The sequence below is a fragment of the Cucurbita pepo genome, chromosome LG10 (genome assembly GCF_002806865.2).
Source record: "Cucurbita pepo subsp. pepo cultivar mu-cu-16 chromosome LG10, ASM280686v2, whole genome shotgun sequence".
Lineage (NCBI taxonomy): Eukaryota > Viridiplantae > Streptophyta > Magnoliopsida > Cucurbitales > Cucurbitaceae > Cucurbita > Cucurbita pepo.
The window spans coordinates 1,137,479-1,163,777 of record NC_036647.1 but is presented as its reverse complement, the minus strand read 5'-3'; the positions used below and the strand labels follow the sequence as shown (position 1 = coordinate 1,163,777).

General features: G+C 36.6%; 5 protein-coding genes and 3 non-coding genes across 10 annotated transcripts; 4 read left to right on the top strand and 4 right to left on the bottom strand.

Annotated features, from left to right (window-relative positions):
• Positions 1–170: 170 nt before the first annotated feature.
• On the bottom strand, positions 171–7,154 carry LOC111803566 (RNA polymerase II transcription factor B subunit 2). Its single transcript, XM_023688037.1, has 15 exons — positions 6,746–7,154; positions 6,198–6,365; positions 5,710–5,778; positions 5,316–5,409; positions 5,033–5,133; positions 4,905–4,950; positions 4,761–4,820; positions 4,444–4,512; positions 3,060–3,143; positions 2,851–2,934; positions 2,458–2,543; positions 1,556–1,646; positions 1,003–1,083; positions 746–820; positions 171–651 (listed from the first exon to the last, which is right to left on the bottom strand). Exons 1-15 carry the CDS (start codon positions 6,856–6,858, stop codon positions 517–519), a joined length of 1,356 nt encoding a protein of 451 aa, XP_023543805.1. The 5' UTR covers positions 6,859–7,154; the 3' UTR covers positions 171–516.
• Positions 7,155–7,447: 293 nt separating this feature from the next.
• LOC111803565 (monothiol glutaredoxin-S17-like) lies at positions 7,448–10,269 on the top strand. The gene is made up of 3 exons (XM_023688036.1): positions 7,448–7,751; positions 7,854–7,928; positions 8,736–10,269. The coding sequence occupies exons 1-3, from the start codon at positions 7,581–7,583 to the stop codon at positions 9,960–9,962; spliced, it is 1,473 nt and encodes a 490-aa protein (XP_023543804.1). The 5' UTR covers positions 7,448–7,580; the 3' UTR covers positions 9,963–10,269.
• A 337-nt stretch (positions 10,270–10,606) lies between these two features.
• On the bottom strand, positions 10,607–11,657 carry LOC111803567 (heat stress transcription factor B-2a-like). Of its 2 annotated transcripts, none has more exons than XM_023688038.1 (2): positions 11,248–11,657; positions 10,607–11,030 (listed from the first exon to the last, which is right to left on the bottom strand). In XM_023688038.1, exons 1-2 carry the CDS (start codon positions 11,542–11,544, stop codon positions 10,722–10,724), a joined length of 606 nt encoding a protein of 201 aa, XP_023543806.1. In that variant the 5' UTR covers positions 11,545–11,657; the 3' UTR covers positions 10,607–10,721. The 2 variants fall into 2 exon arrangements, with proteins under 2 accessions (XP_023543806.1, XP_023543807.1); XM_023688039.1 differs by having other exon boundaries at positions 11,314–11,656.
• A 1,484-nt stretch (positions 11,658–13,141) lies between these two features.
• On the top strand, positions 13,142–13,214 carry TRNAV-UAC. Its single transcript has one exon. It is a non-coding gene; the product is annotated as a tRNA-Val (tRNA).
• A 67-nt stretch (positions 13,215–13,281) lies between these two features.
• On the top strand, positions 13,282–13,354 carry TRNAV-UAC. Its single transcript has one exon. It is a non-coding gene; the product is annotated as a tRNA-Val (tRNA).
• Positions 13,355–13,425: 71 nt separating this feature from the next.
• On the top strand, positions 13,426–13,498 carry TRNAV-UAC. Its single transcript has one exon. It is a non-coding gene; the product is annotated as a tRNA-Val (tRNA).
• A 145-nt stretch (positions 13,499–13,643) lies between these two features.
• Positions 13,644–15,981, bottom strand: LOC111803250 (E3 ubiquitin-protein ligase RMA3-like). Of its 2 annotated transcripts, none has more exons than XM_023687575.1 (2): positions 15,805–15,981; positions 13,644–14,497 (listed from the first exon to the last, which is right to left on the bottom strand). In XM_023687575.1, the coding sequence occupies exon 2, from the start codon at positions 14,467–14,469 to the stop codon at positions 13,789–13,791; it is 681 nt and encodes a 226-aa protein (XP_023543343.1). In that variant the 5' UTR covers positions 14,470–14,497; positions 15,805–15,981; the 3' UTR covers positions 13,644–13,788. The 2 variants fall into 2 exon arrangements, with proteins under 2 accessions (XP_023543343.1, XP_023543345.1); XM_023687577.1 differs by lacking the exon at positions 15,805–15,981 and adding an exon at positions 15,424–15,798.
• Positions 15,982–17,013: 1,032 nt separating this feature from the next.
• Positions 17,014–25,626, bottom strand: LOC111803581 (DNA-directed RNA polymerase II subunit RPB2). Its single transcript, XM_023688060.1, has 25 exons — positions 25,298–25,626; positions 23,504–23,725; positions 23,135–23,425; positions 22,827–23,024; positions 22,602–22,666; positions 22,418–22,504; positions 22,142–22,262; positions 21,984–22,028; positions 21,746–21,883; positions 21,517–21,589; positions 21,297–21,373; positions 21,100–21,207; positions 20,890–21,006; positions 20,559–20,714; positions 20,383–20,487; positions 20,169–20,294; positions 20,015–20,092; positions 19,828–19,923; positions 19,623–19,738; positions 19,461–19,530; positions 19,171–19,224; positions 18,879–19,022; positions 18,455–18,754; positions 17,818–18,240; positions 17,014–17,695 (listed from the first exon to the last, which is right to left on the bottom strand). Exons 1-25 carry the CDS (start codon positions 25,568–25,570, stop codon positions 17,576–17,578), a joined length of 3,603 nt encoding a protein of 1,200 aa, XP_023543828.1. The 5' UTR covers positions 25,571–25,626; the 3' UTR covers positions 17,014–17,575.
• Positions 25,627–26,299: the final 673 nt, after the last annotated feature.

The following is a 26,299-nucleotide window of genomic DNA, read 5'->3' as shown; positions in this document are numbered from 1 at the left end:
TAACATAATGAGTTCTTTTTTAACCTAGTTTCGTTAAGTTTATGTGTCAAGTTGCTGTGGTGTAGTGGTTATCATGTTAGTCTTACACATTAAAGGTCCCCAGCCCAATCCAACATATACTTATACTTAAGAGCTAATTAAAAAAAATTACTTGTCTAGTGCACTTTAGGTTGACACCAACCATTACACATATATTCCATTAGTTATAGAAACATTTGACATCTGTTCCTTGCAACCATCTCAGCGGTTATATACCATAAGTCAATCGACCAAGGAAAATCAACCTAACAAAACTTCCGTAAGAACCAATTTGAAAAATAAACGTACACAGTAAGAAACTCTTTATCATTGGCACAATGTTCTTTTCTCCCATAGAACTCTCACTGCGTTCTTCACCTTGCTCATTGAATGAAGTAAATCTTTAGCACATGCCACTGAAGCAACAAAAACTGAAGTACCAGCGGCCATGGTTATAAACAGATATTGGTAGCAGTATTGTATCATCTAATCCACGATCTACTTTTGACGGCGAAGATGTTCCCGCATATGTGTGTGTATGTCTGCCTTCACTACCAGTCGCAAGGTTTTCGAGTCCTCCCATAGCAACCCATTCCATTCCCGTGCATAGTCGCAAGCAGCCTCGAAAACTTCCTGGAATACCAAAGCAATTCTTTCTCAGGTGATTTTTCAGGTGAATGTACAAGTAAGCTTCAAAGTTAAAAGAAGCAATATTCAAAATTCATACCCTGGAAGGGAATTCGTCGTAAAAATGTGCGGGAGTTATATCAACTCTATTAAGATCCGATTCCCAAAGCCTAATCTGTCATGGAGTAAGGAGCAACGGAAAACATCAGGAACAGTACAAAGATTTGATAAAATTGTCAGACGATAACATATATAGACGTTTTTGGTTTCCATGCCAAGCAAGGGTTGATTTGTAGGCAAGAAACCATTGGCTTGCCGCTTGCCAAACATCAAAGAATTTAATAAACCAACCCATACCTGATCCGTGACATTTTCTGGGACTGATGGTATTCTCTCTGCAACACGAGGATGTGCATTCTGCTGTAGAAAAGTAACTATCTGCAAAACAATAGTCAGATATCAAGCAATTTGAGATTAGAAAACCAGCATAGAAAACTGTAGTAATGTCCTTAATGTAATTGAATGAATACATTTGTCGTTTGTTTTAATATTTTTTTGAACTCAAAAAGATATTCAGAGTTTACATTAAGTTTATGAGAGAATTTAGATGCACACAAGAAAAATAGAAAGATTGTTTCTTGTGGATTAGGAGCCAATGCTAATTGAAGTCCTTCGTGGCTGGCCGATAACATGGGTTTGGCACTTGTACGGAATAATAATTAGAGTCGGGAAGAAATCTCCACTGCTAGGAAGAATTAACAGTGCTACGAACGCAAGATGTTGTGAACTAATGAAGCGCAAAGGAGAACTGGTCTACTGCAATCCATTGGCAACTTGAATATAATATAATGGTACGCATACTTCATAAGACTAGCAGTAACGTGTCAGGGTGAACGAGCAGAAAACTTGCCTGCTGTGCCGTAATCCCATTCTTAAAAGCATTATACAAGCTTTCTTTCGTTATTGCTCCAACAATAAGATTTGGAAGTTGATACTCAATCCTGCAGAAGAACAGTTTCGTTTTATGTACCATTCTTGAACCAAATAGAAAGTTGATAAGTGTGGTTAGATGGCTTCACTACGTGGTTCAATTCAACAGGAAAGGAAATTACTGCATTCACCACGCAGTACGTAAAATGTAGAATGTTGAACTTGAATCATATCCCTATTTAATCAACTATTACAAGTGCTACTGGTAAGAATACAATTAAAAAAACGGACCTTAAAATAATCAAATAAATTTGTTGTAAAAATTTAACACAAAGGTGAAAGAGAATTATATTTAGTTAAGAAGAGCAGCAGCATTTCTAATTTACACAAGTATAACACTATAACTATTGAATTATTATTAACATATTATGTAACAGTATTCCAATGATTAATTGGCCCTACTGACCTTACAGAATCTATCACTAGTTGCTTGCAACCTCAAGAAGCATGCTAATGACTAAGTTACCCCTCAGCTTGCCCCTCCTTCCTCCAAGCATATGTGAATTTCAAGAGGGTCTAGCAGGGGTGGGGAATTCAAATATATTTAGCATTCAAGAAGAAAAAGTAAGATGTAAATATTAGTGTTTGAGCCAGTTTGTACATTTTCAACTATTCTCACGATTCTCACGGAACAACTAATTGACCCTATTACATTTGGTTGTCAAGGTAACTCGTAAGATACTAATCTAGTGTAGTTGGCATATATAAGTTATGTCTTATTTACATGGGTCCTTATTGACCCAATAGGTCAACTCACAGTAGTTAAAGCTAACTCGAACATTGGTTATATTATGTAATATAACATTAATTGATAACATATACCTCGAAAAAAGACGTAATATTTCACAATGTAGTTTGGAAGAAGAATAAGCATACATCCTGAAATTTGTCTCCACGACAACAAATCCCTGGATAAAGAACAGGAAGAAAATTAAGAACAAAAAAAAAATTATAAAGCCTCCGAACTAGGACCAAAGAAAAAAAGACAACTGAGTTATTTAATACCAAAAACAAGTTTCTGTCAAATAATAATTACAGAAAAGGTAACGAGGATAAGACATATACCTGAGGATACTCTATATGTATAACTAAAAGATAATTATGGAAAAAAAAAAGCTATCACACAAAACACACAAACCACTAAAAAAACTAACTGTAATAAAATGAAACTTCTGAGAAATATATCAAATTTAAATATAATTTAGAAACACTAACCTGTTTCCTCGAAGAAGAATCTGCCAAACTCATTGAAAGATTCGTGGCTAATTTAGTAGGTATGAACCAACTGTCTTTTCTACCCTGGACAAATTAACAGCGAAAAGCACAACAGAAAAAGAAAAAGAAAAAAGGTGAAGTTAAAATAAAGTAAGAACTTGAGCAAAGGTCATGTTCAATTTAAAAAGCAGCAGAGGCTAGCCACAAACCTGCTGAAGCTTAACTAGTCCCAGATCAGCAAGGTCCTTGATAGCATACCTCTGTTCTTCTGTCAGTGTATCAATATCATAAGCCTACAAAACAAAGACGAAACATGTTGGTTATTAGACAGTAAATAATGAATTAATTTTATAAAAGTTAGTTATATGGATTATTAGTATTTATTATAGTTCTCAGAGGAATAGCGTGCAGCTGTTCTTGATTAAGAGACGGGAGAGAGGGATGATGAAGGTTTTGGAGTTACATTGTGGAAGTAATTTAGCCCTCTTAAAATGCGTCTAAGTGGAATTGATAGAGACAATTGATTTACATCTACTAGTTCACCATAGGAAAATGAGAAGCAGCAGCCCTTGGAAGTTTGTGGTGAGGTGAGAATTAGTAGTTTCTCCTTCAAACTTGTTAACGGAACCAACAAATAGCCACCACAAAAGTAATAGGCTTTGAATATTCCTCAGAGGGTAGTTATCTGTAGAATTCAGTTGCCTAGCTTTAAAAATGAAGAGTTAGCTGACTGCTGGAATGGGAGAACTAAAAGATTGATTTCAATAGGCCACTAAATGATAGAGAAGCTACTGAGTACTTGTCTCACTCGGCTGCTAAGCACTGTCAAAAACCACAGTCCAAATTGACAACCTGCAGATTGACATGGAATTTGGACAAACTCTAGACTTGAAATGATTACCATTTCTGCTAACAGAGATGCAACTTGTTTAAAAGGTTACCTGAAGTAGAGGTGAGGAAACCCAAAGAAAAGTATATTTTTCATTTTGTATCTTGCTATGAGGAGGATTAATACTCGCCACACTTTCTCAAAGGAGAACCCATATGATCCCTCTCTCCTTGTGTATCACATGCACAGGAAATATGGAAACTCAAAACCAGATCATTTTATGTTGCTAAGACCACGATGCAGCAAGCGTTGATGAAAGAAACTCATCCCAGTGGTTCTTAACTGGGTTGACGCCTTTCCTCAACTTGTTCTTTATTCTCCATAATTAACAGTTATTCACTCTTACGCTGGAGGAAAACAAAACCCTAAAGCCCTTTGTTTATTTTCTAAAACAAACTCTTCACGTAAGAGTGACAATCATTATATAAATGAAAAAGAATATGGATAAAGTTCCAATCAAATTCAACCTGAACATAAACAACCGAAGGTAAATTAGAATTAGTGCACCGTATAACAAACTACATATAATCAATCTGTGTTAAGAAAAAAAAATCCTCCTGAATCAACCCAAAGTAGTTCGGCACTAAAATGATATGAAGCAAAAAGACTTAAAAGAGGAGTTCTATAATGATAAAAAAGAAGAACACAACAATAAAAGATAAAGATGAAAACAAGGAATTAAAAGATGATCAAAGAATTGATACCTCTCCTGTCACGTGAAAACTAAGCTCCAGCAGAAAAGAAATCAAATCTGCAGGATCAACATCTCGCTCCTGCACCATATTGATAAAGCATTTACAAAAAAGGAATAAGAGAAAATAAATAATAAAATTACACAAACCAATGAATCAAAAGAAAACAGTCTAAAAATTAACAATAGTTGGTTTTTACTTTGAGTAACAATAGTCCATCATTGGGATTCAAATAGAAAGTGTTCCAAATTAATGACAGAATATATATAGTTTTTCCTCAGAGGAAGGCAACAGGACATGACAATAAAAAATGGAAAACACAAACAAACCTCGGCATTAGATATATATTCTCTGATGATATACCAAAGTTGTGCATTTGTTTCCATCAACTGAAGTTTACATACATCACAAGAATCCCTGGTGAGATAGATCAATGCGGATTTCAAGAAGTCTATGGTTCATGTGATTCATACCAAGAACTGGAAACCGCTCTCAGTTAATCGTGGAGTTTCTTTATCCCTGGATACCATACATGTCATATTATCAGGCATAATAAGTCATTGCAATATATAAGCGAGTGTACATTGAACAAGATTTTAACCTCTGACTTAAAAGGCCTTTCTGGAAAACTTTCATCACAGAAGAACTAATATTTGAGGGCTTATCAGCTTGGCCTGAGTTTATCAATTGCAGCAAGAAGCACTGAACGAACACAATAACAGATCATAAGAATATCCACGATCAAAACTTGTAAAGTAAGCAACTGAGAAAACAGGTAGCCTTTCATTGAGTCCAAGAGGATGGAATCAATACTAGCCGCAGAATAAACTAGAGAGGATGCAACCAGATACATATAATTAAAATTATTTTGATAATTGTCCAACCTCCCACTGATCCAGAGCATAAGCCTCAAGTTCTTCCAAATTTGGAAGCCTCACGGTAATATTAGAAGGCATTGGTTCTCTGGCTAGAACTTCACTGCAAGATCCCAAATTCATTGTCATTTTTTAAACCAAGAGTAAATCACTTTTAAATGTTAAAATCAAGGTGTCTAAACTCCAGGATCAGCTTCCTTTTATAGAAGATGAGTAATCATCTACTTGAACTTGGCGAATGTAAACAAGGCAGAAAGTAAAAAAGAAAATGTGCATATATTAAGAAAGATCCATGCATCATAATGTTTGTGCTGAGTAGAATGGAAATGGGACAAATCACGTATCCCTCCTTGCATATTTGGTTTAGAAATGCATTCACCGAGCCAAGTGAGAGAAAACATACCCATGTATTAAAAGCTTTTGGAGGTTAGCTTGGAACGTTGGATTTAGCTTGTAGGTTGTTTCTCTTTTCCTATCAATAAAATGGGGGTTCACAGAAAACATTACAACAAAGGATTGGGTTGAGCACTACAAACCATGCAAAACTGCTGACAGAATTATAAACAATTTCAGTGAGATCAAAACAGAAATAATGCAAAAGCATTTACATATTGCTCCACAAGTTCAAAATTTAATTTCTCCTTGCATGAACCTCTCAATTCTGATGATATCATGATATGAACAGGTGGGCAATCTATCAACTGATGGAAAGAAACATCAGAGAAAAAGATGAAGATAAAAAGAAAAAGAAAAAGAAAACTCCAAAAACTTGGCCTTCCTCTTGAACGCTTGAATGTCAGCTTGCTTGGATCTAATAAACTAAGGATGCATTTGAAAAGCATTGTGATAGAATATCAAATTCTATGGAAAATGCGAGAAGAGAATAAACACCTATCCGCAGTCTCAATAAATACTCTCAATTGAATCAATCGATCAACGGCAACCTTATACTTCGAGACTCCATCTGGGAGCACCCACTCCTCCATGGACTTAGCGGTTACTGGAGCATCAATGTATAACATTTGTAAAACAAACTTCTTGGCCAGGGGTGGAAGTGACCTGATTACAAAAGATGTTTGGCACTATAAATGAAAAACTCAAGAAACTAGGATTAACTAGCTACTTCTAAGTTAAATTCACTAGCAAATACCAAGAACTTTGCCCACGGTCCTCTAACTCAATGAACGAGAAGGAAGAATGACAAACAACTAATGAAAAAATATGGAAATTCAGCATCAATAACAAAACTAGAACATATGAATCAAATAATAAATAAAAAAACAGCTTCAATGACATCGTATAATTAACAAGTTTCCAGGATATGAAAATCATGGTCAGATGGCCAACACAATCACATACAAACTCAAGGTTTTAGTCGTTTCAGTAATTAATAGGACCCGAAACAAAAAATAAAAGCATTTAGAGTGGCAAGCAAGGACCTGAGAATGGCTTCGCAGATGAAGGCATTCTCATAGAGTTGATCGAGCTTCATGGCGGGCAAGGAGGCCACCATGTCCATAAAATTCTTCGCTATGATCTTTACTTGAGGCATTCTGGATTGAGCTTTCCTTCTTTCCGTAGCTAGTCCTTTAGGGTTCTGCAAAACTTCCAGCAATCAAAGGAGAATCCCTCGAGTGTCGGATACACAGAATCAGGAATTATAAAGAATTGCAGCTTCCAGCTCGGGAGTGAGACCGCAGTGAGAATTTATAGCCAATGGTGAAGTCTTGGATCTTCTGAAATCAATCAATCAAATAATTAACAGCTAATCAACCTTCGTAGTTTGACGATTGACTCTCTGCCTGCTTCCCGTATCGTCCATTCCGAAGACCGAAGACGAAGAACGACACGTCGTCTCCATCTTAAATTAAAATGTTTAATTTTATTATGCTATTATATATATTTATTTATTTGTTAATATATTTAAAAATAATACCTTTTATATATGTTAGCTTTAATAAGCCAAAGTGCACTAGCCGGCTGCTTTAAGCCGCCACTAATACGCCAAAGTACACGTGGCACTTTATGAATTGAGAGAATGACGTCATATTGTACGGTAATTTGTGTTTCTAGTTTTGGAAAAATAGTCCTAATATTGTAAAATAATTTTGGAGCAATTTTGGAGGCCTAATCTAAAAGGTTCCTCTTCAAGAAAATAATAATTAAAAGAATAAGAGAGAAACTTCAACATCGTCTTCTAGGTTTTTCTGGATTGAATTTCAGACTCGAGTTTCGATCAGTTCTCTCTCTGTGTTTTGCCGGTTAGGAAGAGCAATGAGTGGTTCCGTGAAGGACGTGCAATCTAAGGCGGAGCTTGACGGCCTTCTCCGGAGTGATGCTCTGGTTATCCTACATTTCTGGGCTTCATGGTGTGAAGCTTCCAAGCACATGGACCAGGTCTTTTCACATCTTGCTACCGATTTTCCTCACGCTCATTTCGTAAGGGTGGGTCTCTACCTCTCTTTAGTAGTTGTTTTCGGTGATTTTTGCCTGTGAGTTTTTATTACTTCGATTGTTTATCCTCTTAGTTGTTCATGGAGATTATAGGTTGAAGCTGAAGAGCAACCCGAATTATCGGAGGCTTACTCGGTGTCTGCCGTGCCCTACTTTGTTTTCATCAAGGTCGGTTCAAATTCTTTGTTACGTTTTTTCTTTGTATGGGATTTCTTTTGCGTTCATTTGGGAAATGATTGTGCCCAAAGTTTATTTGAATTATTTATAATTTCCAAGTTGGTTTGGTAGATTATAGAATCCTATTACATTTCCGACTTGACAAGTGTAGTTTCCAATCCGATACTCGAACCAGTAATACACTGGAGAGATGGTAATGCATTTACGTCTGATCTTTGAACTCGACAGCGCAATTTTCCTGGTTCCTTTCGATGATATTGAAATTGTATTACGGGGTTGACGACTTGTAAAGGAATAGGTTCCAACCTTAAGTGAGACCAATTGTATTCACTGAAGGGATGGTAATTGATTTACGTTTTGGGTATTGATCTTTGAACTCGGTATTGTACCTCTCTTGGTTCACTTCGTTGATTTCTTTTAAAGCAAGAAATTAACTTTAAATTTACTGGAAATGCTGTATTTCGTCATGAATATATCAGCGGAAAGAGAAGTAAAGCAAGAACAGTTGAGGACTGAGGATATGTGGTAGTAATAGACTTTCAAGTAGTCGATCAGTAATTCTTACATGGTGACTCTTTGTGCTTTCAGAACTTATTGAAGTTCTTTTTACTTTTCCTTTTCCTAGCTTGTCTTTTCTTTGCAGCGCCTTTGAATGCAATGCTGTAAGTGAAGGTCAAGGATACTATTCTATGTTTTCATATTAAGCACCAAGCAAGTTAGAGATACTTGGGATGTGTGGGTTTGATGTCTATCATGGACAACTAGGGTAATTGTATTATAATTAATTTCATGTTTCAGGATGGCAAGACTGTTGATACCTTAGAGGGGGCCGATCCATCTAGCTTGGCTAATAAAGTTGCTAAAGCTTCTGGTGCAATTAATGCTGGAGAACCTGCAGCCCCAGCTAGCCTTGGGATGGCTGCAGGAGCAACTATCATTGAAACAGTGAGAGAGTTGGCAAGAGACAATGGCTCTGCTACTCAAATCAAGGTGCAACCTGGACTGAGCGGTGCTTTGCAGAAGAAAATTCAGCAGCTTATTGACTCTAATCCAATCATGTTATTCATGAAAGGAAGCCCTGAAGAACCAAAATGTGGGTTTAGTAGGAAAGTAGTTGACATTTTGAAGGAAGAAAATGTGAAATTTGAAAGTTTTGATATCTTATCAGACAATGAAATTCGTGAGGGATTGAAGAAGTTCTCTAACTGGCCAACATTTCCGCAACTCTATTGCAAAGGGGAGCTACTAGGTGGGTCTGACATAGCCATTGCAATGCATGAGAGTGGTGAGTTAAAGGAAGTCTTCAGAGATCATGGCATTGAGAGCATAGTTTCCAACGAGGTGAAGACTGCCAAACCTGATAAGGCAGATGGTATCTCAGAAAACTCTGGGTTGAATGCAGCTCTAGCCTCCCGTCTTAAAATGCTAGTTAATTCAAGTCCTGTTATGCTGTTTATGAAAGGAAAACCTGATGAACCCAAATGCGGTTTTAGTCACAAGGTCGTAGAAATTCTTCGTGAAGAAAATGTGAACTTTGAGAGTTTTGATATCCTTTCTGATGGTGAAGTCCGCCAGGGGCTCAAAGATTATTCAAAGTGGTCCAGTTACCCCCAACTCTATATCAAGGGTGAACTGATTGGTGGATCCGATATTGTTTTGCAGATGCATAGAAGTGGAGAACTTAGGAAAAGCCTAGAAAATAAAGGAATCATTAAGAAAGACACTATTGAAGATCGTTTGAAAAAATTGACCTGTTCTTCCCCAGTTATGCTCTTTATGAAGGGTACACCGGATGCTCCAAAATGTGGTTTCAGCTCCAAAGTTGTTAATGCCCTCGAGGAAGAAGGGATTGATTTTGGGTCATTTGATATCTTAACTGACGAGGAAGTGAGGCAGGGATTAAAAGCTTACTCCAATTGGCCGACCTTTCCCCAGCTTTATTACAAGGGCGAACTTATAGGAGGCTGTGATATTGTGCTGGAGCTAAAAAATAATGGAGAATTGAAATCTACTCTATCCGAGTAGTATCAACATGAGCTGCTTGGGGTGTGTCTGCATGCATTCAACTGTTTCGCCTTACATCAATCTATTGATATTATACATCTTCTAAAGCTTGCTTTTTTAGTTTTGGTTGATCTCTTACCCGTCAATGTGGGTCTGTTCTACTGCATATAAAAGCAAGGGTTTACCCTAATGACCGATATGATATATCGTGTGGTGTTTCCCGTTACCGGTAACTATGTTCATTTTTCTAGTTTCCTTAGTTGGGTTTTCAATGACGAGAAACCTTGAACTCATTATAAAAGTTGGGATTATATTTCTTGGCCTGAAACATCTCGACTTCTCATATTATCTGCAAATGAGTGTCACTGATAGGATTTGGAGGACAGGTTGAGATCCATAACTTGTGCTTATTAGGGAAAGGGCCTTATGAAGACATGCTGATCAAAAGAGCGAAGGCGAGAGAGGGTAGGCGAATGATTCTTCCTCGTTAAAGGAAAGATCAAGGGGTAGGTGCTATGGAGAAAGAACTGGCGCTCGCCAGTTCTCTTTTCCCTTTTCAAAGTCAAAATCTCTTACTTTGTAGACAGGGTTTTGGACTTTTAGGATTAGTAGGCCAATGCAAATTGCAAACCAAATTCTCTAGGAAATCCTCTGCCAGCTTCTGGTTTCTTCAAACTTAATCATGTTCATCTATTCCAATTTCCATTTATTCAAATGCATTACTATCTTTCTGAAACTTTCACAACCAACCCATCTTTCTAATTATCAAAACTCCTTAGGCTATTTTTCAATGCGTCGACCTACACAGTCGAGTAATCTAATATGAAGTGCTTTGAATTGAGCTATTTGAGCCTGCAATTCCAGCTTCTGTCTTCTTAGGTTCTTGTTCTCCTCCATTAGTAACAGATGGTCTCCATTCTCCTGATCAACACCCATTGTTGCAGCTCCTTCATGAGAAGATCTTAGAAAGGCTGGAAACACACTCGGCTCACATTTCTTACGTACAATCTCCACCAGCATGTGCCTGTTTCCCCTCTGAAATTTCTCGTGCTTGAACTCCCACCTCTTTGGCGACGTCTTCTTGAACCCCTGACATCAATATTGCAAGAATTAGATCGAAACCCGATCCAATAAATGATGTCAAGAATATGTAATCAACTCAATTCTTTAAATCTGTTCGCAAGTTATCAGGAAATGGCCAATTGGATCCACTTTACAATTAACATCTTTTCCTGGAGATGTTTGTGAGAAGAACAAATGGAGGGGGCATTCTCAAAAAGAGAGAAAGAGAGAGAGGAATACATACATAAGTATTAAGCTGGCGAATGAAGCTAGAGAAGTTATTATGCTTAAAGTATTTAGGCAATAAAACCTCAGAGAAATCAGCAGGAGACCAAACTATGAACCCACTTCCATCTGCATTCCAGGACACAATCCTGTTGCCGCCCCCATTTTCTTCAGCTTCTTCATCTTCTTCATCTTCTTCATCTTCTTCATCAGCTGCTTTAAAATGGAAGCTTCCAGCTTCTTGTAACAGATCATAAGTCTTTGATAGAAAAGGAGCAGGGTTTCTGATTCTTGAAGACTGCATAACTAAGCTCATCCCAATTTTCAGAGCCAAAGATTGTTCAAAGTTGAGCAGCTTCTGTACTTATAGCCCTGCATCTGCAGCCATTTGCTAGGAAGCTGCCAGGTTCTGTAAAGGGTGGCTGTTGCCTTTGGTCTTTATTTCCTTTTTCCAAATCTGCCTTTTTCTTCAAGGGTGTTTGGTGAAAGCTGGACCCATTGAAGCAAATCTATATATAAAAATATATATGTTAACAAAATAGTTCCAAAATCAAACCTTCTTGCTTCTTCTAGTAATAGCAAAGTACATGATATATCTAGACTATTATATTATAATGGACTCTACATATTGATCGATTACGTTAACAAGTGTGAAACCAAAGTCAATATGTACTTACTCATAAATCATATGGTTCAAGTGCTTAAAAGAGGTAGAAGATCTGATACGACGATATCTATTGAGCCAAGGTAAGAGACCTCGATTGATTGAACCTATAGTACTAGTTACCCTTGAGGAAAGGTACACAACTACCATTTATCGATTCCTACATATATTTAGTAACAGAGGGTTAGCATTTGACCTACACATTTGTTCAAATTGATACCTCAACAATTCTTTTTTTTAGTAATAGGTTATATAGAAAGTTTTTTCTTATTCTCTTTTTTTTAGATGATGTGAATCGTATGTCGGAAAATGTAACAAGAAAATGAAATTAATATATAGTTTTTGTGTAAATTATAAAATTAATATATAGTTTTTGTGTAAATTATAAAATCAGAACAATTTAATTGTTTGGGATATTATTTTCCATACCATAATGTTGAAAATTGACATATAATTTCAAAAGAAAGGCCGCGAACTCTGACCCACTTTTTTATGTCTCTTTCATTATTTTAAGCGGGTTGAAATATGTTCAAATTAGATCTATAAATTTGAAATCGTAATATTATAGTAAAAAATAAATATAGATATTAAGATAAATTTATTTATTTATTATTTGTGGATTGGAGTGGGGGCGGTGGGAGAGACTGATAGTATTACATGTATAAAAGCATTATCCCCAACTACCCACTTGATGGTGAGGGAAAAGGGGAAGAGGATTTTAGGGATGTAATGGACGGCCATGATTCTCCTCTACATATTGATCAGATGAAAGGAAGGGTTAGGATGATGCATTATGCATAGTCTAGTAAAAATGTTCAATAATGATGGCTATTGGGATGAAAGAGTCTTGTTGTGAAAATAAAAGGGAGATTATGGGTCCTTTAATCACTTGCACCATAATAAAAGAAAGAGTCGCACCCTCTTATAAAATGAATGTGAGGCCTTGCTAAGGAGTCAACTTGCAAAGACGAAAGTTTTCCTTGGGATCACGAGGAGGAGTTACCATTCTTTTCTGTCTATAGAGAAGGTAAAAATAAAGGAATTCGACTCGGAGAAAGCTCATCTTTAATGATTAGAGTTTAGGGTTTAGGCTTCGAAATAGACTTTGCTAAAGGGTGGGTTGAATTTTGATACTAAGCGAGTATAATTTTGTGTGTTGTGTAGCATTTGTGTGGTCTTCATTTTCTATGCATAGGGAATAACTTATTTGGTTTATCAACATTAATTTTAATGTTTTATCAAACATTAGGTTGCTGTGGTGTAGTGGTTATCACGTTAGTCTTACACACTAAAGGTCCCCAGTTCGATCCTGGGCAGCAACAGATTTTGTTTTTATTTTCCAAATTTTATCTTTTTTATAGTATGATAGTGCATCACTTAAGACATGGAGTTGCTGTGGTGTAGTGGTTATCACGTTAGTCTTACACACTAAAGGTCCCCAGTTCGATCCTGGGCAGCAACATTTTTTGTTTTTATTTCCCAAATTTTATTATTTTTTATACCTCTTGTAATAGTGCCCTACTCAAACATGAAGTTGCTGTGGTGTAGTGGTTATCACGTTAGTCTTACACACTAAAGGTCCCCAGTTCGATCCTGGGCAGCAACACTTCGCTTTTTTTTTTTTTTTCTGGAATTTGTTTAATTTCCCTCTTATCATGGGCGAACAACTATTCACATTTACACATTCTTTTTAGCGGGTTGATTATTCATGCATTTCATCTACTGTTGTTGATCATTTCCAAAGAAAACAGTAATTAAAAGTCTTCAAGAACCCTCAGAAAATGCAACAAGTTTTCTGGTACAAAAAGCCTATACAAAGAATACAAAGACGACAATGCACTTTATTTGTGTCTTTCTTGTCTTGAAAATGGGGATGTTTCCAGGAATGGAACATCATTAGAAGACAAGAACGCATAGAATTACACAGCAGAACAGGAAAATGGAGATTCTGTTCAATGACTTGGCTACCTGCATTTCCTGTCTTCTCAACCCATCCCTTCTGCTCCCTGTTCCCAAGTAAGAGTTTAAGTTGTCTGAGTTCCCAAAGACCCTCGCATACACGAAATTGCCAATCATTCCTGCCACCCGATGGTCAAAACCACTGAATGATGTTCTCCCAAGGTTTAGCAAAGAGGCTGCTGAATCTTCTTCATAATTCCCAAAAAGAACGGGGTCGTGGTTCGGTCGCTGGTAAGGATTTCGATATGGAAGTTGCTGCTGGTGTGTGCTGGGAGTAGCAAGCATCTGGTTACCACAAGCTGAAGGTCTAGGAGGTATATCAATGTCACGATGCATTGCTTTAGCTTCAGGCTCGACTTGCTCGGCCGTTCGGCCACGACCGTAGAGAGGAACCATTGTGGTGTGGGAAATATCAGCCTTGCAAACCGGGCACTGTGGGTGCTCGTCAATGGCAAGAGAGGCACTCTGGACGTGAAGCCATTTGTAGATGCAAGGCCAGCAGAATAAGTGGCCGCAGAGAGTTACCACTGGCTCATGGGCAAAGTCAAAGCAGATGTTACAATCAAAGCAACCGTTGTAGTGTTTCCATCCTTGCACAAAGTACTGCTCATAGGCCATGAATTGATCAAGCAACTCCAGTTATTTCCTGGAAAAGCACACAAAAACAAATCCGACATCAAATTCTCGTATGGAATCTGGGATTAGGCTGTAACCGCCCAATCTCATTGCTAGTAGATATTGTTCGCTTTGATTCGTTACGTATCATCGTCAGCCTCACGATTTTAAAACGTATCTACTAGAGAGAAGTTTCCACACTTATAAGGAATGTTTCATTCCCCTCTCCAACCAATGTGGGATCTCACAATCCACTTCCTTAGATACTAATGTCCTCGCTGGCCCACTACCCGATGTCTGGCTTTGATACCATTTGTAACAGCCAAAGCCCACCATTACGTATCGCTATCAGCCTCACGGTTTTAAAATACTTAGGAAGAGATTTCTACACTCTTATAAGGATTGCTCCGTTCCCATCCAACATGGGATCTCATATGGGAAACATTAACTATAAGCAGCATTTGAAGCTAAGTTTAAGGTTAGAGGGAAGAAAGTTGAAAACAATAGATCATTTACAGAATACCAAAATAGAAGGTTAGTGAATCAGTTAAAACACCTAAAACCCAACTGGAAGCCACCAACCATCTGACCGACTTTACTTCAAAGAGTTAGATCATGCCCAATTAACTCATCCTGTAAAAGTTTAATTACTCAATGCGAACCACAAAAGGAAACAGACTATTAACAGGTTACGGACAAACCAAACCAACCAGAACCGGAAAAAATTCTAAAAAACTCAAAGCCCAGTAGAATCAATCAGCCAAAAGGTGAACTCAAATTGATTACTGATGTGTTTAGATACGAAGCTTTGTAGAATTTCATCAGCTATTGTAATGAATTAGCAATTAAAGTAGTCAAATAGAGACCTGTTAGAGCTAACCACGAGCATAATACAAGAAGGGCCAGCATACCCAGATTTATTCATATTCCAAAACGAATAAATACAGAATAGAGGACCTGAACGTTAAGTGATAATCTAACTAGTTCGCCAAGAAGAAAAATGTAATCCTGACACATGGTCCTCCTCCTCAGTGTGCTTTGATTAACCCATCACGCTACCGTTCAATTCGACCTACAGCGCAAATTAATGATATGCAAGCAGAAACCTATTGATTTATCAGATATCAACTCCAGAATCAAGACACCACTTATCCCTTTCTCACTCGTCCGGAATGAAAGAAACTTAAAAGGAAAAAAGATCAATTAACAAATGGAAAGAATCGTCAAAACTTCGACCTCCACGGACAAAATCACAGCGAAACGGAGGAAGAAAACCGTAGTTGCGAAGAAAAAAAAAGATGTAGAAGTAATCATGAAAGTTCAAATTCAGTGGTTCACCTGAGAGGGAGGGAGAATCGGCAGTTTGCTTGCAGTGCCTTCCTCGTAAAGAGGCAAAGTTAATGCAAAAGTGAAAAAGTTGGAGATGGAAAAGAGAACCGAGAAGGGAGATGGTTGATAATGATCTAGCGGGGAACTTAAATGGGGTTTTATGGACCAACCTCCATTTTCTTCACTAAATTATAAAAAAATAATTTCTTTTTCTCTTTCTATCATTTTGATCTCTCCCAATATTAATTTTAGATATTGCATTTACAACATTATTCATTATTTCCTTTTTCTTTTATCTTTTTTTTTTTTTAAATTATAATTTCACCCTATCAAATTTGAGATATTTAATAACTTCATTTTTCAAACAATTACAGAGATAGACGGCCAATCATCGTCTTTTAGAATAATAAATAATATTTTATCTACTAAATTATAATTATANTTTTTTTTTTTTTTTTTTTTGAGATAGAGATATAAGCTCTACATCGAAAAAGTATTGATTATTAAAATAATTCTCCTTTGCATTACTTTTCTCTACTTCATTGTTGTATATATATTTAAATTTTTTAATCTATATAAAAATGTTTTATTTTTATTTTTTTAGAATAAAAAACTATGTTCATGAAATAAACCTAGTGAATAATTTGAGATATTAAAAAATAATTTAGCTACGTTAATTTATTAAATATTAATTTGAAGATAGCAAGGAGGATGGTTTCTGGGTTGGCATAATTTGTTGGTTTCTCTTATTTTAAAATTCGTAAACTTATAATACAATTTTTAATAAAAGACCGATTTTGTAGTACTCAATGGTATCCGTCGATTGATGTTCTAGAAGCATGATTTCATATTACCTCCGAACCTACCGATGAAAAATAATAATTAAATTTCCACTGAGACAATAACCAATTGACAGCATAAAAAACAAATTCCATATATATATATTTTTTTGTTATTAAATTTATCAAAAAATCCTTTTTTAAAATATGGGTTTGTTTTCAAATATACCTTAAAACTTCCAAAAGAAAAAAATATTCCCCTCTGTTTCAGAATAACATTCAAGATGGTGACTTAATATTGATTATATTGGATCAAATGTGATGGTTGGGGAGGTGGGTCACACTAATCTCGGACACTGTCTGTTCCACTGGCGAAGGGGTGCATAAATAACAAAGGGAAAATACCTCAGATTTCATAGCAATCTGCAAACAGCGCATGAAAAGAAGGCCTCCTCCGTTGCAGAAAAGTTGGAAATGAGGATGTTAAAATCCAAAAATATTCTTTGCCTGATGCAGAATAGATTTCAGCTACATAAAAGTCAATAAACTCAATGTATCTCGATAATCTACCCTACTATATTATCCGGAGGAGATACTGAAACAAATATAAAAGTGAATTCCAGGTTTTCTATGGACAGTAGTGGATTGGTCTCACCCTACACATGACCCAACAAATTGCTCTCTATAATCAAAGTAAAAGTAGTTGATTGCACATACCCTTGACCTTCTTCGTCTTGGATAAAAAGACAGCGCCATCGACCGGCTCCAAAGGTGGTGGTTGATTGATACGAATCCACCAATCCATAGAATACTGAGGCCTTGAGGAGGCCGCGGCATACCTCACAAAACTAAGCTACAATCATTTCCAATTTCTAAGGGGACGCGCCCTCAATGCCTCCAGACTCCAACAGTTTGCTTTCTGGTATTTTACACCATACTAATATAATATATCCCGGAGATCGTCCAATATGCGAGAGTTGATAATAAGCTGAAGAAGGAAATCAGGATCCTTTCTTCTTTTGGTCTTTCAATGGTTTAACTTCCTTTGTGAACATCCGTGGCGCTATTGCCATAGCCATAAGCTCTTGGAAGAGAAGCTTACAGGCATAAGGGATATAAACCTGCATGCACCCACATAAAGTAAATAATAAAATAACAGTGCGAGCATGTAAAAAGGTAAATGCAACCTGTAACGTATTTAAATATGTGCATAAAGACGTTAAGACATTGGTCTAGATATCACCTGAACGATGTCCGTTTTGTTTTTACATCCCCTACATTCGAAGGAACTCTTCTTGAGATTTGCAATGGCTATCAATCCGCAGCACTCACAGACATGGATCCTATATGCATCACTTTGATCGAACAACCTCTCCTTGAGAAAATGAGCAGCACCATGGGCAATCATGCAGTCACGCTCCATCTCCCCAAATCGGAGACCACCATCACGTGACCGACCCTCAGCAGGTTGTCTCGTAAGGATCTGCACAGGACCCCTTCCACGTGAATGTATTTTGTCATCAACCATATGCTTCAGCCTTTGGTAGTAAGTCGGACCAAGGAATATCATTGCTGAGAGCCGCCGGCCTGTATGGCCATTATACATGGTTTCAAATCCACGCATCTGATAACCACACTTATGCAGAGCCTTACTGATGTTATCCACCTGATCGAACAAACGACATTCATAAATTAGCTCTTTGAAAGCAAACTCAAACAGTCAACATTATACAGAAAGATGTGCCCTAAAACTGGCCTGGAGAAGATGTGGAAAAAGCTTACTGGAATAGTTTAGAAAGAAATGTAGTTAAACAAAAATCATTCCATCACCAAAAATCATCATAAAAATTGCAATTCTCGAGGACTCAAACACAACTTACAGTGACATCAGTAAATGGGGTAGCATCTCCTTCTTTTCCCATGTGGGCTGCCACCTTCCCCATGATACACTCAATAAGCTGACCAATTGTCATACGAGAAGGAATAGCATGTGGATTCACGATAATATCGGGGGTGATTCCTTCCACAGTCCAAGGCATGTCTTCTTGTGTGTAAGTCATTCCCACTGTCCCTTTTTGTCCATGTCGACTACTGAACTTATCCCCAATCTGGGGTATTCGAACAGATCTCACCCTTACTTTTACGAACCTCAATCCATCAGCATTTGTAGTCAGTAGAACCTGCAAAAGACGTAAATAATTATGCATGCAGTGTAGAAGATTAATTGTAAGTTACATAATGTTAAGGAAAGAACCATGACAACAATTCAAAATGAACGATGTAGTCTTTTTAAACAAAACTTACTTGATCTACAATCCCATTTTCACTATGACGTAAACTAATGCTATGATCACGTCTTGAGTAACGTGCAGCTTGTCCCTGAGCTTCTTCCTGAGAAATAGGAGTAGTCTTTCCAATAATAACGTCCTCACCTGATACTCGAGTACCCTGAAGCACAACAGTGCCACAATCAAATTCAATCAAGTAAGAGACAAAATGCACTACACCCGAATACAATAGTGTGAAAGCAACTGTTTTGATCACTAAAAAAAGCGAAGAAAAGTCAAAAGAAAATGCATGAGAGTTTTATACATACAGGTGGTGCAAGACCATCGTCATCTAATTTATCATAGGAGCCATGCCTCATACCCTGCAAAAGAAAATACTCATGTTTAGCTTAAATTTTGAAATGGTTAAAATCATTTTTTGTTCAAATAACCCCAATACAGGTCTTTAATTTAATATTCGATTTTACACTTTTAAATAAAAATTTCATACAATTAATAAAACTGATTTTGAAACATTAAAAGCATGTTTCAAAATGATTTAGACAAAAGTGATTTTATATATTTTAAAGTCACTCTCAAACATGCTCTAAGTTCTCACCATAGTATTAGTCCTGTCAGGCCGTCCAAAATCTTCTTTTACAAGAGTTCCCATCTTTTTCTCCTCATCCCTGAAGATGGACGGTGTACAAGCATATCATTAAGAAAATACCGAAATAGATGCATGCATACAAAATTAAGGAACTGGGAGGGATAAAATTACCTGTAAGACCGGAAGAAAAGTGACCTAAAAAATCCACGGTCAATAGAGGATTGATTCATGATAACAGAATCTTCCTGGTTATAACCAGAGTAGCAAGCGATGGCAACAATGGCATTCTAAGACAACAGAAACAAAAGAGAATGAGAAGATATGCATTAGCAAAACCAAGAGTAAATTTTCTAAAAGAATCATATTTCAAACATACAATGCCAGCTGGAAGCTGCCTGAAATGGAGATGCTCCATAGCTCGTGTAGTAACAAGAGGCTTTTGTGGATAATACAAAACATAGGCCAAAGTATCCTAAATAAAAATCCAGAAAATTATTTGGTTAATTTGACAATGGGGAAGAACCTTGAATGATGAATTTACTTTAACAGGAAATAGAGTATACCATTCGGAATTGGTAGTTGGTGACATAGATTCCCATAGCTTGCTTACCCATAGCAGATTGATACGTGTTACGTGGGGACTAAATATACCACACATGGATCAGTGAGAGAGAAAGATCAACATGAAACTACATTGCAGTGTCAAAACTGACAAACCTGGTTATGGTCGGGAAATGGAATAATTGAAGCACAAACGCCCAAAATCAATGATGGATGGATTTCACAATGAGTATAGGTGTCAGAATAAGCCTCAACCGGGTTGACCCTTGCTTGTATAAGATCCTGATTTATTTTCAAAAGATCTTTTAATTTTTTTTTTTTTTTTGGTAAATTATCATCAGTCTAGCAAATAGATTTTTTGTTCACTCACACTAATTGTCATGGAAATCATGGTGGTTTCCTCTTCCTCCGTATCTATGTATTCAATGAATCCCTTTGCTACAAGATCATGCCAACCACCGTCTTCAGGGGATTCCTGTCATCAGAAATCATAAACGTATTAAAAGCAATAAGAATAAAGAAAGATATCGAGAGTTTATCACTCACCCTTTGCTGAAGAGCATGGATATCCTTCTTCTTTATGAGAAGCCTTTGTTTCTCAACAATGAATAATGGACGACTACAACGGCCATAATCAGTATATATCCGTAGTTCTTTCAAGCGGACATCTCTAACTACTCCAACTTCAGTATTTACATCAACCTAGGCCCAAAAATTAGCTGTGATTAAAATCCATAATAAGTTACGAAATAGAACATAAACACCCCTACATGTTCAACAGTCCGTAGAAACTCAAATGTTAAAACATCTTCAGTTTACAAGAAATGTTTTATGATACAATATCTACACAAGGAAAAAAAAAAAAAAGAATATTTACTCGTCGCCTCAACCGCCTCAAAGTCTTCACCAACATTTCAGGATCACGATGGATCCCAACCCAACAACCATTGACAAAAATTTTTGTCGCTTGAGGAATGACAGCAGGAGAAATTTCCTACAAACAACAGAATACATTAGATAATAAAGGGGAGTAAAAATGACAAAAACATCATCATCATGAATTGGTCGAGAAGTTAAAATTAGGCACCTCAAAATTTTCTGTGCCCCATTCTTCCAAAAATTCCAAAATAGGATATGCCGCAGATCCAACTGTTATATAAACCATCAATGCAAGATTCTTTACCAGTCCACAAGCCTGATGAAAATTCAGATTGCACCCATAAGTGACCAAGTCAATTACCAAAAATAGCTCATACCGAGAAATCTGTTAGCATTTATACTCACTTGTCCTTCAGGTGTTTCAGCAGGACACATCATTCCCCATTGTGAATTATGCAACTGCCGAGGCTTGGCCAGTTTACCTGGTATATGACATTAAATTCTGAAGAAAGTCAACAACTGTGTACTGCTAGAAGCAAAATGTAGGAGAAGAAGGCGGCCGGTCTTCATGATTCCATCCACCAAAATAAATAAAACAAACAGAAGTAACAACATATGTTTTCACCTTCTCGTCCAATGGGTGAATTCAGCCTTCGTAAGTGAGACAAGGTAGAAGCATATGTCAAACGATTTAACACCTGGAATAATATGCAACACCATTACCGTTTAAGAAATCAAAAACTCGCATTTGAAATAACATGAAACATAATCTGTAGACATTTAATGAAAATGAAAGTATCAATAGTCAAAATTGAAAAAAGAACTGGTTTGTCTAATGAAATTTTATCCCCCACCTGTGATACTCCAGCTCTTGTACCGGCTGCATTTGCCTGCCCCCAGTTTCCAGTGGCTAGCGAATATTTCAGGCCACTAGTAATAGTTTTTGCTTTGATGGCAAATTGCAAATTAACATCCTTTCCATTATCAACACACTGCACCATGTTCAAAACACACATGCAATTGAAAAGTTTATAAAGAAAGCACAGCTACATGAAAAGGAAAAGGAAAAAGAAAAAACTCCAATAACACAACCTTTTGTACGTAACCTCTCACATCTCTTGTTAACTTTCTAAAGAGCTGCATTCAAACAAATAAAAGATGATGAGAAAATCTCAAGATGATAACAGTACAACATCTTCAACTAAAAAATGAACTTCTCAAATAAATAAAAATAAAAATAAAAAGCAAACCATTCTAAACAAGCCTCCAAGTAAAGGACCAGCAAGGTCCAGTCTTTTGTTCCCATAATGATCCCTATCATCTTCTGCTCTCCGGCCAAGAGCACATAAGAGTAGCCGGTGAATTATATACCTGCCACATGTAATGTCAAGTGAGATAACTTAAGTACTCATAGCCAAAATAGTTCGGCAGAAATGATGATGCCTTGGACAAGGATGATAGTACAAACAGTAATATTAGAAATGGAAAGGAAAATAAAATAAAATAAAGATAAATAAGTGCCATACCCGAAATAGTATGCCTTCTTAGTCTCACAAAATTCACCTACGCCAACATGAGGAAGCATTTCTTTTTGAAGGATCTCTTTGGCATACCTGAGATATCAACATAACAAACATGTTGAAATATGCTAAAAAAAGTTTCGTACAGAATATGATGGGGCAGGCCTAAATTTATTGAGATAACGCATACTTAATCCTCTTTTCCTTAGTCACACCAACTGTTGATCCTCTCTTCCCAATGTAGTCAAGTGCAACCTACAGTTAAGGAAAACCATATCAACCAACCATGACAGTTACAACTTACTGGACAAATAAAAATCGTGAAACGTATAATTCAAGCATGCGTGTGTCTGTGTGAGCATGAGAGAGAGAGAGAATAGGATGGTAGACTCGTAGCATCAAAGAAATGGGAGACCTGCTGATTTTGGATAACAAAAGCCTCTTCCAGGGAAGGCCGAAGCAACTCCATCATTTGAGTATCAGAGAAGTCATAACATATATGCTCTAGAATATCTTTGTCAGCAACAAATCCTAGAGCACGAAACACAATAATAATAGGAATCTCAGTTCGAATGTAAGGCAGAGTGGCACGTATGTATTGTCCTGAAGAGCCCTGAAATAACATTGATGAATTGCAAAAAATATATATAGGTTAGAACAGTATTTACTTCAACATGGAGGAATAACTTCTAAATCTTCAGAATATGAAAAGAAATGCATTACCCCCTTGGCACTAGTTTGAGAAAGCATCCGTACGAACATGGTACTAGGTGGTCTATTTTGTGACTCAGCCATAGACCGGACTTCTGCCACAAAGGCATACTTGTTAGGCTGTCTTTTTTTGAAAACATACACATGATTTGTGCTCATCTTCTCTTGGGCAATAAGAACTTTCTCACTCCCATTGATGATAAAATATCCTCCTTGGTCATATGGACACTCCCCGAGCTCAGTCAGATCCTTCTCAGAATTCTGATACAACGTGCAATAACTCGACCGGAGCATGATGGGAACCTAGAGACAAAACAGGATGACACTTGTATAAAAATTAATTTTGATACATCTTTTTTCCATGCAGTGTTGGAAACAAACCTTCCCAATAAAAACTTTTGTAAAATCTTGGGTTTCAGTGACTTCTTCACCATCATGACCTTTCTTTATGACTCTTTTTGAGACATCCACATATAAAGGCGCCGAGTACGTTAGATTCCTCAATCGTGCAGCCTTAGGAAATAATGTTGCAGTCTCTCCATCAGATTCGGTCATCATAGGCTTACTCAAGTATATCTGACCAAAGCTGATCTTGTATATCGTCTACACATAATACACAACCATATTAGAGCCACTGCAAATGACGCCTGAAAGAGCATGATTTTTACATTCATCAAGAATAGGAATGGACATGGTGCATTCAATCAGTATCAACATGATTGAGGGGAAACAGACACATGGATTTTATGGTTCCATAATCGATATGGAACAGCAATTCAGTATAACAAAAATGCATTAGCAAACCACATACAAAATTCATTAACTATTTGGAACCCTTCTTTGTTCTCCATTCTAGTTAGCAAAAATGGAGGTCCGAACTTCATTTATTTGCTACCTCATCCAAATATTTTAACTGTAAACCATCTGTCAAAATCAATTATCAAATTTTTAGAAGCACCAAATCTTGATGAATCACGCATTCAACAGGTTACACACCCATATTCCAAAAAAATACCTTCATTGAGATTGATCATCAATCTAAAAAAGGCAAATCTAATCAGGATGAGAAGGAGGAAAATGAATTTGACAGTGATTACACTCTTGAATAAAAGAGCAGAAAGTGGTAATAAAATCATTCTCAAATTGGACTATCAGTTAAAACCATCCAAAACCTAAAGATAACTCAGCAAAGAAAATTTAAATGACTTGAGTGCAGTTCTCATAAATAAATAAATAAAAAGTGGCTTGAGAGCAGTTCAAATATTACGTTTAAAGGCATTTACATGTTTACAAAAAGAAAAAACAGCTTTTTTATGTACAAGCCCATTTTGCAGACTAAGTTTTAAAAGTAGTTACAAAACAAATAATAGCAAAAACAGAGACATAACTTCTTGCTTTCATACAGATACTATTAGAGATTTCCCAATTAATTGTTCATTTATAACTATAAATTCTTATAACTTGATTTCAACGTGTTAAAGGAAATAAATAAAAGTGCAAATATAAATGAATATCCTTTCCCCAAATCATTTTAAAAATTAGAAACGACCTAAAATGGTTTTAAAATATTAGTTTGCTAATCATTTTTCTGAAATGCAACCAAACAACCTTACAACTTTTTCAAATGTCTAGTGCTCAAACACTTCAACTGGACGAGATGGATAAAAAGAATTGAAAATATAATTTCAGCCTCTACGTTTTACTTAAGTTTCAATATCATTATCCACGAATAAAAAAGAGTCCAACGTGACCATTTATTTGCAACTGTGGCAAATAAACTCTATGATGTGATATTTAGGGTTTAACAATTTGTGTTGGTTGGAAATAGTTCGAGCGTCCAATAAAGATGGAGGCTAAAAGCAGACTAAATTGAAACAGACGTTTAAGCATGGACTGAGAATGTAATTCAACCTAAGAAATAGAAAAAACTACAGCATTAGAAGAAACATTGATCAACATTGCACTATAGAATTTAACTCGGCACCACTAAAACTTCAATCCTCCCCTATCACTAACAAATTCGCCGAGTATAACAAGCCATTTGACCTTGTCAAGTGAAGTTCATCCAGGAAGTAGATACAATATCATAACTCATAAAGTCATGAAACGGAGGCAACTAGAAAGAGAGAACGCGCGGAAAAGCCCTCCCTAAAAAAAGTAATCAGAAAAGCGCACCTCAGCAACATCAGACTGGTGCCCGGGATTGTGCTGCGACTCGGGACGAATCTCGATGTCAGCAGACTCGTCCACGATTTCTTGCATAGTATTCTGAATAAACTCATCGAAGGAATCGAGCTGCTGCCGGACCAACCCCTTCTCTTCAAAATAGGCTGAAATTACTGCCCAAGCATCTTCCTGCGTGATCTCTTCTTCATCGTCGTGCATAGTCTGGTCAATATCGTCGTCGTCGTCATTCATATTCCGATCATACTCTTCGTACTCGTCCATTCTTGCAAGGTTGCCCGACGAAATACAGTTTTAGAGAGGAGAACCCCGCGCGAGCTCGAATGACCTCGGTTCTCAGAATGGCCGACTCTCTATTTATATGGAAACCAAGTGACCCGTTTCAAGGCCCATCTCTTTAGGCGTTCACGGCCCATCTCTTCGTTCAACTTTTTTTTCTTTTTTTCCTTTTAAATCAATTTATACCCAATAGAAACTTGAAACTAATAATTCTATAATTAAAAAGTTTTATAAGTAATTAATTATATAACTTTTATAAGTAAATTCTAGATTTTCTATTCATATTTTATTTTAAAATTATTAATCTATTATCTTCATTATGAACTATAAATAAGATGGCATAGACATAAAAATAAATAATAAATAATAAATAATTAATTAATTAAAAAAATATATCAAATCTAAAATATAGTTTCATGAAATTTTGAAAAACTTGTCGAAATAGTAATTACTAAATATTTAATTAAATTATATACTAGTCTGTAACAACTATTTTATAAAATTTATAAACAATCTTGATCATTATGCCCGGATCAATTATATGAGAAGCCTTTAATGTAGCTTTTTTTGACTCGGGTCCAGAGTGATTCACGATATTAGTCTCTCGTTGCTCAGGTACTTGTGGCCTGCATACAGTAGTCTAGCATCTTAAAATCTGGCAGTATCCATTTTCAGAGACTCATCATGATAATGCCTTAACAAAAACGGCATGTA